This window comes from Stigmatopora nigra, chromosome 20, assembly GCF_051989575.1.
Source record: "Stigmatopora nigra isolate UIUO_SnigA chromosome 20, RoL_Snig_1.1, whole genome shotgun sequence".
Classification (NCBI taxonomy): Eukaryota; Metazoa; Chordata; class Actinopteri; order Syngnathiformes; family Syngnathidae; genus Stigmatopora; species Stigmatopora nigra.
In genome coordinates, this window is record NC_135527.1 from 43,048 (window position 1) to 56,374 (window position 13,327).

The window sequence follows — 13,327 nt, forward strand, 5'->3', positions numbered from 1 at the left end:
AAGGCATCCTCCACCTCGAAAAGATAAGAGAGAACCACCGAGCCGAGCGCGAGATACCACCTCGCGCCTCGACCTCTCTTCCGCCGGCCGGTGCCTTTAAAATATAACACAGTCTCTGCCTCGTTTTTCCTTGATGCACGGTTGGTAATTGCGTTGATCTGTTATTTCGGACCCAACAAGGAGGGACAAAACTGGGCGCTCCTGACAGCGCCACCCAGAAGTGATTCACAGTATTTTGGTCAGAAAACAGGCCAGAGAATGTGTGGTGCTGAAATCATGCTTTATTAAAACAAAACGACAAACAAACACTCAAGGAGGACCAAGTAAAGAAAAGAAGAAGAAAAAAAAAGCTTCCGCCGGCAGGCGCACGAGGCAATGCCGACTGAAAGCTACACACACACACACACACACAAACACGCTAACGAGCCAGATCCTCCGAGAGGGTACGCCACTATACTGCCCCCAGATATAGTCGGGCAACCAGGCTGGGAAAAGGCCCCGGGGACCATTGCGGGCGGGAGCGGCGCCACTATGTCAAGGGGAAAGAGCAGGCCACTTGCGCGCTCCGCTGGTCACAAAATGAATGGTCGCTCCGAGCCAAAGCAAGAGTGAGATCCGCCGAGGCCTCTCACGCGAGGGTGACGCAAGTGGCGCTGGGGGTCTCGCCTTGGCGGGAAACGGTAATGGCGACACGAGTCAAAAAAAGCAGAGGTTGCTTTCACCGGTGATTGAACTTTGGCGGGGAGACGCTCCACCCGCCGAGGCCATCTTAGACATCAACGTAGCGTTGAGGCGCAGGGATTTGGTTTCCACGCTTGCCGGGGTATTCGTTCCGTGTGGGACTTTCCCCCGCTGAAGCGCATTTGCGTTCACTCTTTCACTTCATATTCTTGCTAGAAATAACAAGGCAGACATTTGGCATAACCGTCCGATCCGGCTATATACATTATGTACACGGAACTGCAAAAGTGTTGTCGTGTTTCAAAACAATTCGAGACGCTAGTTGGACGATGGACTAATGTCAATCCATGAATGTGAATGTCAATCCATGAATGCGAATGTCACTCCATGAATGTCAAATTTGGTACAAAAAAGTTCCTATTTACAAGAAGCTAAGTTCGGCTGCACGCTGGCTCTGCGAGATAGAAGAGGAGGCTTCCACGCGCACGCTCTTTGTCTCGGTGGAGCTAAAAGTGGTGGAGCGCGTGGCCGTGGTCTTCACCTGGACGGAAGAGGTTGAGAAAGCTTCGGCTTTTTGTTCCAGGTGTGTCGTCTCTTGGGTGGCTTCTTCTGCATGGCCTGCGGGAATGGGAACAGCACGTTTGCCGGCGGGTACGTTTTCCGTGGCGTCACAATTGTAACTACTTACCGAGGAGGTTGAAAGCGGAAGTGGACCAATACTGACCCAGCTGGTTTCTGGCCTCCACGGTGTATTTTCCGCTGTCCGCTGCCGTCGCTCCGCGTATCTCCACAGAGTAGGCCTCGTCGGTGCGGCTCGTGGTCAAGTCGGATGTGGCCGAAACCTGCGAAGGACCGGGGCCACGTGAAGAACGGGGAGGAGGCGACTGGCAACGTTGGAGCGCAGAAAAAGGAAAATACTCACGGCCGAGTTGTCCTTGAACCCTAACCCCGATGCCGCTCCTTTCAATGATTTGATTTCAGCAACGGAAGGCGGCGGCGGAGATTTGGCGCCAGGCGACTTGACGGCCTCCGGGGACTTCATCCTTTGCGGGCTTTTGACCGGTTCGGGGGACTTGATGCGTGTCGGCGTTTTGACGGGTTCGGGGGACTTGATGCGTGTCGCCGTTTTGACGGGTTCGGGGGACTTGATCCGTGTCGGCGTTTTGACCGGTTCGGGGGACTTGATCCGTTGCGGCGTTTGGACATCTTCGGGGGACTTGATCCGCTGCGGCGTTTGGACATCTTCGGGGGACTTGATCCGCTGCGGCGTCTTGACCGGTTCAGGAGAGGAGAGAGACTCCATCGGCCGCCCGCTCTCGACAGGTTCGGGGCACTCGGCTTCGGGAGAGGCGACTCTCGGGAAGGCCGTCACTTTTTGCCGGGACTGGGATTTTCCAACAGTCAGAGTAAAATGGGCTTCCTGCTTACCGGCGGGATTTACTGCCATTAAAGTATAACTTCCTTGGTCGGACACCAGCACGGACAAGATCTCAAGGGAGGAGCCGTACCGCGTGGAGACGACACGGTGACGGGCAGAGGACCCCAGCTCCACGCCCCCGCGAAGCCACGCCACGGAAGGAGCCGGGTCACCGTCCAGGTCGCAGGTGAATCTGGCGGGATCTCCCTCCTCGACACTCAGAGACTGCGGCGTGTTCAGGATTTGGGCGGGCCGCGCTCTCTCCACCACCCCCACGGATTGGGCCGGCGATTCCTCGGCGGTCGTCGACGAGATGAGGTAGGCGTCCGGTCGGGTGGGATCGGCGGGACGGCATGACGGCGGCTCCTCGTCCCCGCGGGCGCAAGAGAAGGCGGCGTATCTCTCCACCACGTCCAAAGTGGCGCTGTCGGAGATCTCCCCTTTGATGTTTCCGCACACCACCGAGTAGGTGCCGGCGTCTGTGGTCACGCAGTCGTTGATCTGGAGCGTCAGCAGTCCGCCCGAGTTGGCGATGCGGTATTTGGCGCCCGGCACCACATCTTTGCCGTCGTGAAACCACTTGACTCTGGGCTCCGGTTTGGCTTGGACGTTGAGGGTGAAACGGGCGTCGGAACCGGCGGCCACGCGTTGAGAGCGCAAGCGGATGCCCATGCGCAGGACGTGGTCCAGGCTGAAAGGAGACTCCGGCGTTGGCTGGACGCATCTCCGCTCAGACCTGAGCGTCTGCTTTCTCTCCTCGTAGCGGGAGAGAAAATCCACCTGGGGCAAGGCAGACTCCGACACCACCGGCTTTTCCCAGCGGGGAGTTTCGCTCTCCGCCTCAGGGAGCTTCTTGACAACTTTGGGGATATATTCGGCGGCCTGAAACGTCACGTGCTCGGACCAGGTGGCCTCCGAAGCTCTTGCCGCCGCCGCCGCCACCGCCACCGCCACGCGGCGGGTGTCCTTTTGAAAACTTTGGCTCTTCTCCTCCAACTCCATTCGCTTGAGTTGGCTCTTGTAGGTGGTGATTCTGTGGGCGGTGGCGTGAGGTCGGAGTAGCTCCTGATCCTCTCTGTCTTCGTACACTCTCTGCTTCTGTCCGGGAGGTTTGTACGTGGCCTTGTCGTGGCGCTGACGCAGGTCGAGGAAGCTGGGGCCGGCTTCGTGTTTGGAAAGAATTCGGTAGGATTGGTAGCTGGGGCCGGCTTCCGTCTCCCGGTCGACGACGGCGCGCACCCTGACGGGCGACGACGCTCGGAAGCGCACGGGGCTCAGGCCGGGCGGGGAGGCCGAGTAGCCGAGCTCCGGCTCTCCCACCTCCAGGCGAAGGCGCTCCTCCTCCGTCCTCTTGACGGACAGATATTCGCCGACCGGCAGCAGCAGCAGCTCCTCGTCCGACAGGTCGCCCAGCGACCTTCTTCGCACTCGGCGGTAGAAGTCGGTTCCTGGGGAAGGCGTGCGGCGCCTGGAGGGCCTGACCGTCTCCAGGTCGTCCCGGGTGGCCGAGGGGATGCGCCACTTTGGCTTGTACTGGTCTTTGATCCTCACGGGCACCTCGTAGAAGCGCTCCCACCTGGAGAGACGAATCGGCTTCATCCTCTTGCGTTGGACTTTCTCCAGGGGCTCGGGGAACTCGTACTGGTCCCTGAGTTTCCTGTACCACTTCATGTCGGAGAGAGGCCGGAAGTGTTTGATCCCCATGTCCTCTTCCACCGCCAGCGGGTCGAGGGGCCGCGGCGCCGGCACGTCGTAGGGCATGCACAGTCTCTTCTCGTCGGCCCGTTTCTTTCTCTTCGCTTTCTCCAGCTTCACCTGGGCCTGGGTCTTTTCGCTCTTCTTAGTGGCCACGGCGGGCTTGTAGGCGGTGGCCGCCTCCCTGACCGCCTGCGCCGCGGCCGGCGGCAGAGGGAGGACCACGGTGTCGGTCAAAATCTGATGAAGCCGCACCTTCTTGTCCAGCGCTTCCTTTTGAGCCCAGCCCGGATCCTGCCTCGGTCCGCTCTCGTCGTCCCTCTTGACACGAGCGACCCGTTCCACCCGAAGCGTGGCCTGGCAACTGGCCGATCCGGCCGAATTGGTGGCGGTCACCCTGTACAGGCCCGAGTCTTCGGGCAGAGTGTCTCTCACGTGTAGAATGAAGTAATCCAAGCCTTCGTGGACCAGTTGGATAGACGGGCCGAAGGCCACGGGCGTGCCGTCCTTTTCCCACTTGAGTGCGGGGCGGCCCGACACCCGGATCTCGAAGCGAACGTCCTGGCCTTCCTTGCACTCCACGTTGGCCAGGAGACGCTTGAACATGGGCCTGAGGGTGAGGTCGGCCAGTTTGGGCCGAGGGACCACGGTGAGATGGGCCTTGCAGCTGTCGTCCCCGTACTTGTTGCGGGCCGTCACGCTGTATTCGGCGTCGTCGTCGTGGTCCACCGCGCGGACGATGAGCTGGTACAGGCCCTTGTCGCTGAGGAAGGTGTACTTTTTGTCGTCCTCTCCCGGGATCAGCCTCTGGCCCGATTTGTGCCAGGTCACACGGGGCTCGGGGTGCACGGTGACGGTCACGCTGAAGCGCACGTCCTCGCCCACGTGGGCCCGGTGGTTGACAAGGGGCAGGGTGAACTCGGGCGACTTCTGAAGCATTCGGGCCGCGTCCATTCGCCGCTTGGTCCTCTTGATGGCGCGGGCGGTGAAGAAGCGGCGGTAGGAGCGGACGCCGTCCACAAACAGCTCGCCGTAGACGCTGTCTTCGCCGTACTCATTGACCACCTTGCACCTGTACGTGCCGTCGTCGGCCCTGGTCACGCCGGCTACGGCCAGGGTGGCCGTGCCGTCCTCGTAGTGGACGGCGTACTTGTCGCCGGCTTCCAGCTGCCTGACGCCGCAGTACCAAGTGACTTCGGTGGCGCCGTCGTAGTTGTCGATGTTGCAGACGAACTTGACGTCGTCGCCCTCGGCGGCCGCCCGGTGGCCCAGCTGGCCTCCCACCGGTCCGTGCTCGAAGGGCGCGATCTTCACCTTGGCCACCAGCACTCCGCGTTGGGATCTGACCGAGCCACCGCTGGCCACACGGGCCGCAGAGACCACCGTGCTCCATTCCTTCTTGGCGGCGGCCCGGTAGTACCGCCCGTGTCTGTCGCTGGGGATGCTTCTCCCGCTCAGACTTTCCGGGGGGGCGGAGAGCCACGGGTGCGCCAGCGCCTCGGCGGAGGTCATGCGGTGCTTGCGCTCTTTGGTCATCAGGTGGTCCGTAAGGTCCATGGCTTCCACGCTAACTCGCTGGAAGGATTCGTCGTCGTAACCGTAGGCGGCGTTGGAAATGTTGTCGATCATCTGCTGGTGGGTCTCGGCCGCAAAGGGGTTGAGCCCGCAGAGGAGCACGTAGGCCAGGACGCCCACCGACCACATGTCGGTGACGGCGCTCACGGCATCGCCACGGTGGATCTCGGGGGCGGCGTACTCGGCGGTGGTGTACTGGATCTTGATCTGCTCTCCGGGCGTCAGGTGCCTGGACTGGCCCAACTCGATGATTTTGACGCGGCTGCCGCTTCTGGTCTCGTACACCACGTTCTCGGGGCGGACATCGAAATGCCCGTAGCTCTGAGCGTGCAGGAAGTGCAGGGCCGAGCAAATCTGCCGGAGGTAATTGGCAATTTCTCGCTCGTTGAGCTCAAAGTCGGCGGCGTGGAGGCGCACGAAGATGTCCGCGCCCGAGACAAAGTCGTAGATCATCACCAGCTCCTCGGGGCTCTCAAAGGACTCGTGGAGGAGGAGGAAGTTGGCGTGCCTGGCCAGGTTGAGCGTGGCAATTTCCTTCTTGACCAGGGCCTGATCGGCACCCCGGACCTTGACAAATTTGGCCATGTAGGTCTTGTCGGAGCCGACGCTCACGCAACGGTGGACGATGGCAAACTGACCCCTTCCCAGCTCTTCGGCGATGGCGAATTTGCCGTGCAGGTTCTTTGCGTCCGAGTGCGGCGCTTTGCCCCTGGGAACGTGCCCCGCCTCGTCCACCTCCCTGTCGTACAGCAGCACCCTGGATTTGTCCTCCTTGGTCACGACGGGGCCGCCGGCCTCGGACGGCGCGCTCTGTCCAAACTTGTTCTCGGCGATGACCCTGAACTGGTAGCCGGTCCCTCCGAAGAGGCCCACCACCGTGTAGCGGGTGTCGCGAGATTGAGCCACGCGCTCCCACCGCTCCGAGGTGGTGGGGCACTTCTCGATGACGTAGCTGACGACCTTGCTGCCGCCGTCGTTGGCCGGAGCCACCCAGTTCAGGGCCACCGAGTCTCTGGAGACGTCGCTGGCTTGGACGCCCCTGGGGGCGTCGGGCACATCCGCCACATCCAGCTCCACCGTCTGCTGATCGATTCCAAATCGGTTCTTGGCGCAGACGATGTAAAAGCCGGCGTCCTTCTTCTCCACGCCGTTGGGGAAGAGCAGAGAAGTGAAAGATCACGTGACGATGACTTGGTAGTGGCCGTTGCTGTCGATGAGATCTTGCCCCTTCTGCCAGGTGATGACCGGATCCGGCTTGCCTCCGAAAGGTATCTTGATGTTGACCATCTCTCCTCGCAGGGCAGGAATAGCTTCTTTGTCCTTCAGGTTCTTGGGGAGTTGATCTTAGCAGGAACTGCTCACAGAGAAAAAAGAGGCGGTCAATGCGAGGAGAACAACGCGCCGGGCCAAGAAGCAGTGGCCGGAGACCAACGGGGAAAGGTGTAGACAGAGAGAGAGAGAGAGAGAGAGAGAGAGAGAGAGAGAGAGAGAGAGAGAGAGACGGAGAGAGAGAGAGACGGAGAGAGAGAGACAGAGAGAGAGAGAAATAGAATGCACTAGTGACTGGTGTGCTTACCTTCGACATCCAGAGAGACGGTAGCGCAAATGGACCCTCCTTGGTTAGTGGCCCTGATCTGGTAGATGGTGGAGTCCTCCTCGTCAGCTTGGGCGACGACCAATTGGTGGTAACCTCCCTTGAATTCCTGGATCTTGATCTTGGTTCCATCCGAACACATCTCCTTTCCTCGTCGGAACCATTTGATCACGGGTTTGGGTTGTCCCGTGATCTTGCAGACCAGCGTGGCGTTGCTCTTGTACTTCACGCTCATGTTCCTCAGCTCCTCCCTGAAAGCGGGCGCGCGGACGTCGACGGCCGTGGCCGGCACGATGGCGCCACTCTCCTCGCTGTAGTCACTCTGTCCCCCGAGGTTCTCGCACTTGACCCGGAACACGTACTCGGCGCCCTCCGACAAATGCTTGACGGAGAAGACCGTCTCTCCAGGCAATAGCTCTTGATTTTGGAGCCGCCGTCGCTGAGCGGAGGCTTCCAGGAAAGCACGCAGGAGTCCTTGGTGATGGCAGAAACCACCACTGCCAGAGGCGCAGATGGTTTCTCTGTGGAAAAACGACAGCCGTTGGTCAGTCAAACAGGCCACGATTTGTCCTGGCTTTTTTTTTTTTTTTTTTGAAACTATTTTCTTTTTGCCCGACGCGAACGCAACCAATTGGGTCTTGATGACAATAGGCGAGGCCAGTTCCAGGGGGTTGCTGTTGCCATAGCGATTCTGGGCATAGACCCGGAAGAAATAAGGTTGGGCACCCGGCAAGACGTGCCGTTCACCGAGATGGACACCAACTCCCACTGGCTTCCTTCCCTGTCTTGGCGCTTCTCCACGATGTAGTTGGTGACAGTGCAACCCCCGTCGTCCTTGGGGACCTTCCAGCCGATGATCACCGAGTTCTTCAGGAGGGCCTCCAGAACGATGGGACCCTGGGGCGCGTCAGGCTTGTCTGCGCGACAAACGCAATCGGCGTGGTCAGCGGCGGCCACTCTGGAATGCAACCAGGGCGACTCTGGAATGTAACGGCGGCCACGTACCGTGGATTTCCACGTTGAAGGCGGCGTCGGCCCGGCCAAAGTGGTTGTGCAGTCGGATCCTGTATTTTCCTCCGTGGACTCTGCGCTGCACGTTCTTGATGACCAGGTGGGTGTAATGCTCGGTGCTCTCGATGCTAATGTCGTCCGAGTCCTCCAGGGTCTTGGCTTCGTGGAGCCATGTAATCTTGGGCACGGGGCGGCCAACGTAGGCGGCGTGGATGCGAAGGGTCGTTCCCAGACCGGCGTAGTAGGTGCTCTTGAGCGGGTGGTCGGCGCTGAAGGCCGCAGCCGCTTCCAAGACCAGCGTTCCCGTGCTTTCCGCTTCTCCGGCATCATTGCTGGCCTTGCAGGTGTACGCTCCCTCGTCCTCCTGTCAGTCGGTCGTGATGGAAAGGGAGTGGTTGCGGCCGTTGGAGCTCATCTCGTATTTGCGCGACTCGGCAATCTCCTTGCCCGCGTGGTACCACCGGATCTCGGGCATGGGCCTGCCGATAATCTGGCACTTCATGACGGCGGGCTGGCCCAGTTTTTCGGTGACTTCGTCCATTTTCTTTCTGAGACTGGGTTTGGTTTCACCTGTGCGGGCCATGCGGACGGGGGGGGGCAGAAACCAAATGTTAACTGTCAGCTCGTTGTCGTGACGCCTACCCACGGCGCCGTCTCCGCCGCGGGGGTTATTATACGCACCGCTCAGTTTGGTCTTGACGCAAGCGGCGCTTCGTCGTGGTCTGCTAATTCCCGTCTCGTTCTCGGCATACACTCTGAACTCGTATTCGGTGGCTTCGGACAGACCGCGCATGGTGAACTCCTGTTCTTTCAGCCTCTGCTTGTTGCATTTCTGCCAGCTACTTTCGGTGGACTTCCTACATTCCAGCCAGTATCCCAGGACCTCCTTCCCACCATCACATTCTGGAGCTTGCCAGTGAATGCTTATGGTGTTGTTGGTCACTTGCGTCGTATCAATTTCGCCCGGCTGGCCAGGCTTATCTGCAACAAAAAAAACCAAAAAAAAACCATTTTGTAATACACTCTAGCGGACGTGCTCTAGGCTTAGTCCGCCACTTGGCACGTGGGAGCGGTACTCACCGAAGGGATCTTTGCACACGACGGAATCGGAGGCGGGTCCGGCCTCGCTCTCGCCGATATCGTTGAGGGCGACCACGCGGAAATGATAGTCCACGTCCTCTGTGAGTCCGTACAGCGTGAACATGGTGGAGAGAATCCGGGCGGAGTGACGGCGCCATTGCTCGGAGGCCACCTCCTTGTACTCCAAGTAGTAACCCGTGACGCGAGAACCCCCGTCGTCCTTTGGTCGGGACCAGGCCAGTGCCACCGAGTTCTTGGTGAAATTCATGATCTCGGGCGGAGCGCCGGAGGGTTCCGGCGGGCCTGTTTGGCAGAGCAGACGTCAACGACTCACGGGACTCACGGGGGGCCGGTGATTCACTTCTACTCTATACTTACAGAGCGGAGTCCGGGGAACCAGCGGCTGCGCCGACTTCAGAGAGGGACCGATGCCTTAAGTGTTCTCGGCGGTAACCTTGAAGTGGTATTCTGTCCCCTCCTTCAGGCCTTTGACCACTAGCTGAGTATCGGTCACCCTGCCGTCCACGATGTACCAGGCGTTCCTGCACACCTCCCCCCGTTCCACGATGTAGCCCAGTATCTCGGCGCCGCCGTTGTCGCCGGGCACCCCCCAGGACAATTTCACCGAGTTTGCCTGGATTTCCTCGTAGGTCAACGGTCCTTCGGCGGCGCCGGGGCGGCCGATGACGTTGACCTTAATTTGGGCCTTCTTCTTGCCCACTTTGTTCTGAAGGAGGAGCTCGTAAACACCCGAGTCGGTCCTCTCGGCCCCTTTGATCACCAGTTCGCTGGTGTCCTCGGTGTGCGCCACCATGGCCCTGTTGGACACGACCGCGCCGTCCTTGGACCACGAGCAATTCGGGGGAGGTTTTCCCTTGACGGGGAGGGAGAGCCGGACCACGCCGCCGTGGCGAACCACGTACACATCCTTGTATTTCAGCTCCAGTTCATAATCGGGAGGTTCTGTGGGAGTAGAACAAGGCGTGAGACTTTTGGCCCAGCTGGCCGAAGACCAGGCGTTTGGACGGTGCCCGGCGCGCCGGCTCACCCGACATCTCGGTGACCGAGACGGTCCCGGGTACTTCGGCGGCCTCGCCGCAACCGCCGGCGTTGCAGGCCAGCACTCGGAATTTGAACTGGTCTCCTTGCGGCATGTTGGACAAAGTGTACTCGCAAATCAGAGACGGAGTGGTGTTGCATTTGAGCCAAGCCACGGTGCCCGCCTTCTGCATCTCGATCAGGTAGCCGTCCACTTTTGCGTCTCCCTCGTCATCGGGGGGACTCCAGGCCAACGATACGGACGACTTGGTGGTTTCTGTAATCCGAGGGTTCTGCGGACAACCGGGTGGATCTGACCGAGAAAACAACAAAAAAAACTCACATTTTTGGAGTGCAAAATCCTTCTTTTTTTTTACCGACTCCCACCAGATTCTTTCAATGAGACGGGGGGGATTTGGGCGGTCTCTCACCAATGGGATCCGCTGCCACCGCCGGTTTGGAAGGCAAACTCGGTTTGCTTATTCCGCGGGCGTTGACGGCCAGAATTCTGTGCTCGTACTTCAGACCTTCAGTTAACTCTGTCGAGCGGTATCTGGTCATGGTGATGGGATTCCTGTTGGCTCGCACACGTCCTCTGTGAGTCCGGACAGCGTGAACATGGTGGAGAGAATCCGGGCGGAGTGATGGCGCCATTGCTCGGAGGCCACCTCCTTGTACTCCAAGTAGTAACCCGTGACGCGAGAACCCCCGTCGTCCTTTGGTCGGGACCAGGCCAGTGCCACCGAGTTCTTGGTGAAATCCATGATCTCGGGCGGAGCGCCGGAGGGTTCCGGCGGGCCTGTTTGGCAGAGCAGACGTCAACGACTCACGGGACTCACGGGGGGCCGGTGATTCACTTCTACTCTATACTTACAGAGCGGAGTCCGGGGAACCAGCGGCTGCGCCGACTTCAGAGAGGGACCAATGCCGTAAGTGTTCTCGGCGGTAACCTTGAAGTGGTATTCTGTCCCCTCCTTCAGGCCTTTGACCACTAGCTGAGTATCGGTCACCCTGCCGTCCACGGTGTACCAGGCGTTCCTGCACACCTCCCCCCGTTCCACGATGTAGCCCAGTATCTCGGCGCCGCCGTTGTCGCCGGGCACCCCCCAGGACAATTTCACCGAGTTTGCCTGGATTTCCTCGTAGGTCAACGGTCCTTCGGCGGCGCCGGGGCGGCCGATGACGTTGACCTTAATTTGGGCCTTCTTCTTGCCCACTTTGTTCTGAAGGAGGAGCTCGTAAACACCCGAGTCGGTCCTCTCGGCCCCTTTGATCACCAGTTCGCTGGTGTCCTCGGTGTGCGCCACCATGGCCCTGTTGGACACGACCGCGCCGTCCTTGGACCACGAGCAATTCGGGGGAGGTTTTCCCTTGACGGGGAGGGAGAGCCGGACCACGCCGCCGTGGCGAACCACGTACACATCCTTGTATTTCAGCTCCAGTTCATAATCGGGAGGTTCTGTGGGAGCAGAACACGGCGTGAGACTTTTGGCCCAGCTGGCCGAAGACCAGGCGTTTGGACGGTGCCCGGCGCGCCGGCTCACCCGACATCTCGGTGACCGAGACGGTCCCGGGTACTTCGGCGGCCTCGCCGCAACCGCCGGCGTTGCAGGCCAGCACTCGGAATTTGAACTGGTCTCCTTGCGGCATGTTGGACAAAGTGTACTCGCAAATCAGAGACGGAGTGGTGTTGCATTTGAGCCAAGCCACGGTGCCCGCCTTCTGCATCTCGATCAGGTAGCCGTCCACTTTTGCGTCTCCCTCGTCATCGGGGGGACTCCAGGCCAACGATACGGACGACTTGGTGGTTTCTGTAATCCGAGGGTTCTGCGGACAACCGGGTGGATCTGACCGAGAAAACAACAAAAAAAACTCACATTTTTGGAGTGCAAAATCCTTCTTCTTTTTTTACCGACTCCCACCAGATTCTTTCAATGAGACGGGGGGGATTTGGGCGGTCTCTCACCAATGGGATCCGCTGCCACCGCCGGTTTGGAAGGCAAACTCGGTTTGCTTATTCCGCGGGCGTTGACGGCCAGAATTCTGTGCTCGTACTTCAGACCTTCAGTTAACTCTGTCGAGCGGTATCTGGTCATGGTGATGGGATTCCTGTTGGCTCGCACCCATTTGTCAGACCTGACTTCTTTGCGCTCAATGATATAACCGGAAACCTCCAGTCCGCCGTCCTCTTCCGGCGGGTTCCACGCCACGGTCATTCCGTCGCGTGAAACGTCAAAGACGGTGGGTCGTCCGGGAGATCCGGAAACATCTGTTGAAGATGGACAGCGGGTTGGCTTCTGTCCACGCCTAGCTTGGAGGGCAGCGGGTTAAGGGGGTTACGCACGACGCACGTGGTACCATAACGACGCACGTGGTACCATAAGGACGCATTTTTCTCTCCACAGCCCTGCTGTCTACCGGTCGGTGTCAGGCGAGTGCGGGTGAACGGGCTAACGCCAGCCCGCCCCCTCCCAAAAGGGGTGGCGGCCTTCACGGCCATAGAGGAGGAGCACTTACTTGTCAAGCTCTTGCAGGTGACGATGCCAGACTGCGAGAATTCCCCCACGCCGTAGCGATTGAAGGCGGCCGCGCGGAAGACGTACTCGTCTCCCTCGATCAGGTTGTGAAATTTGAAGGTGGGTCGGCTGACCGACCCACAAATGGGCACCCAGCCCGGTCAGTGGGCGTCTCGCTGCTCCACCACGTAGCCGCTGACGGGAGCCCCGCCGTCCCTGAGAGGGGGATCCCAGCTACAGGTGACGGAGGTGGCGTCGATCTCGTCCAATCGGATGGCTCCTTGGGGTTGGTCGGGTTTGGCTGAGAAGGGAGGATATTCCGTCAGTTCCAAGCCACCCGCTCGTCCCAAAGCCGGCGCCACGTCCGGCTCGGGTTACGACAAATGAAAGCTTTCCTTACAGAGGACGACAACTCGGACGACCTCGGTGGTGACCCCGACGGCGTTCTTCAGCTCCAGGGCGTAGTCGCCGGTGTCGGCGATGGTTGCGTCCGAGACGGTGAGTTTGGAAAACTTGCCGCCGCTCTGGATCTTGACACGCTCGGTGATTTTGATCCTGTCCTCACCGAGGAACCAGAGGCAGGACGGGGGAGGCCTGCCGACAATGGGCAGGTGGAGCTCCAGCGTCTTGCCGGCCAGCACGTGAATGCTCTTCTGGGGGAGGCTGCTGAAATCCACTGCGGGCATGACTGGCAGAGACAAATCAAAGGATTACAAAAAA

General features: G+C 59.7%; 1 protein-coding gene and 1 pseudogene across 1 annotated transcript; both read right to left on the minus strand.

The window, feature by feature from the left end:
• Positions 1 to 263: 263 nt before the first annotated feature.
• LOC144213931 (titin-like) overlaps positions 264 to 13,327 on the minus strand; it is a 43,479-nt pseudogene continuing 30,415 nt past the window's right edge.
• Positions 9,487 to 10,652, minus strand: LOC144213919 (myosin-binding protein C, fast-type-like). Its single transcript, XM_077742647.1, has 3 exons — positions 10,523 to 10,652; positions 10,102 to 10,404; positions 9,487 to 10,016 (listed from the first exon to the last, which is right to left on the minus strand). The coding sequence occupies exons 1-3, from the start codon at positions 10,650 to 10,652 to the stop codon at positions 9,487 to 9,489; spliced, it is 963 nt and encodes a 320-aa protein (XP_077598773.1).

What these genes read in the sequence shown, in the direction of transcription:
- LOC144213919 (XM_077742647.1), bottom strand. Translation starts at nt 10,652, where the DNA reads ATGACCAGATACCGCTCGACAGAGTTAACTGAAGGTCTGAAGTACGAG. An exon ending in GGTGGCAGCGGATCCCATTG is followed by an intron (nt 10,405 to 10,522) that starts GTGAGAGACCGC and finishes TTTCTCGGTCAG; the next exon opens with ATCCACCCGGTTGTCCGCAG. An exon ending in CTCGGTCACCGAGATGTCGG is followed by an intron (nt 10,017 to 10,101) that starts GTGAGCCGGCGC and finishes CTACTCCCACAG; the next exon opens with AACCTCCCGATTATGAACTG.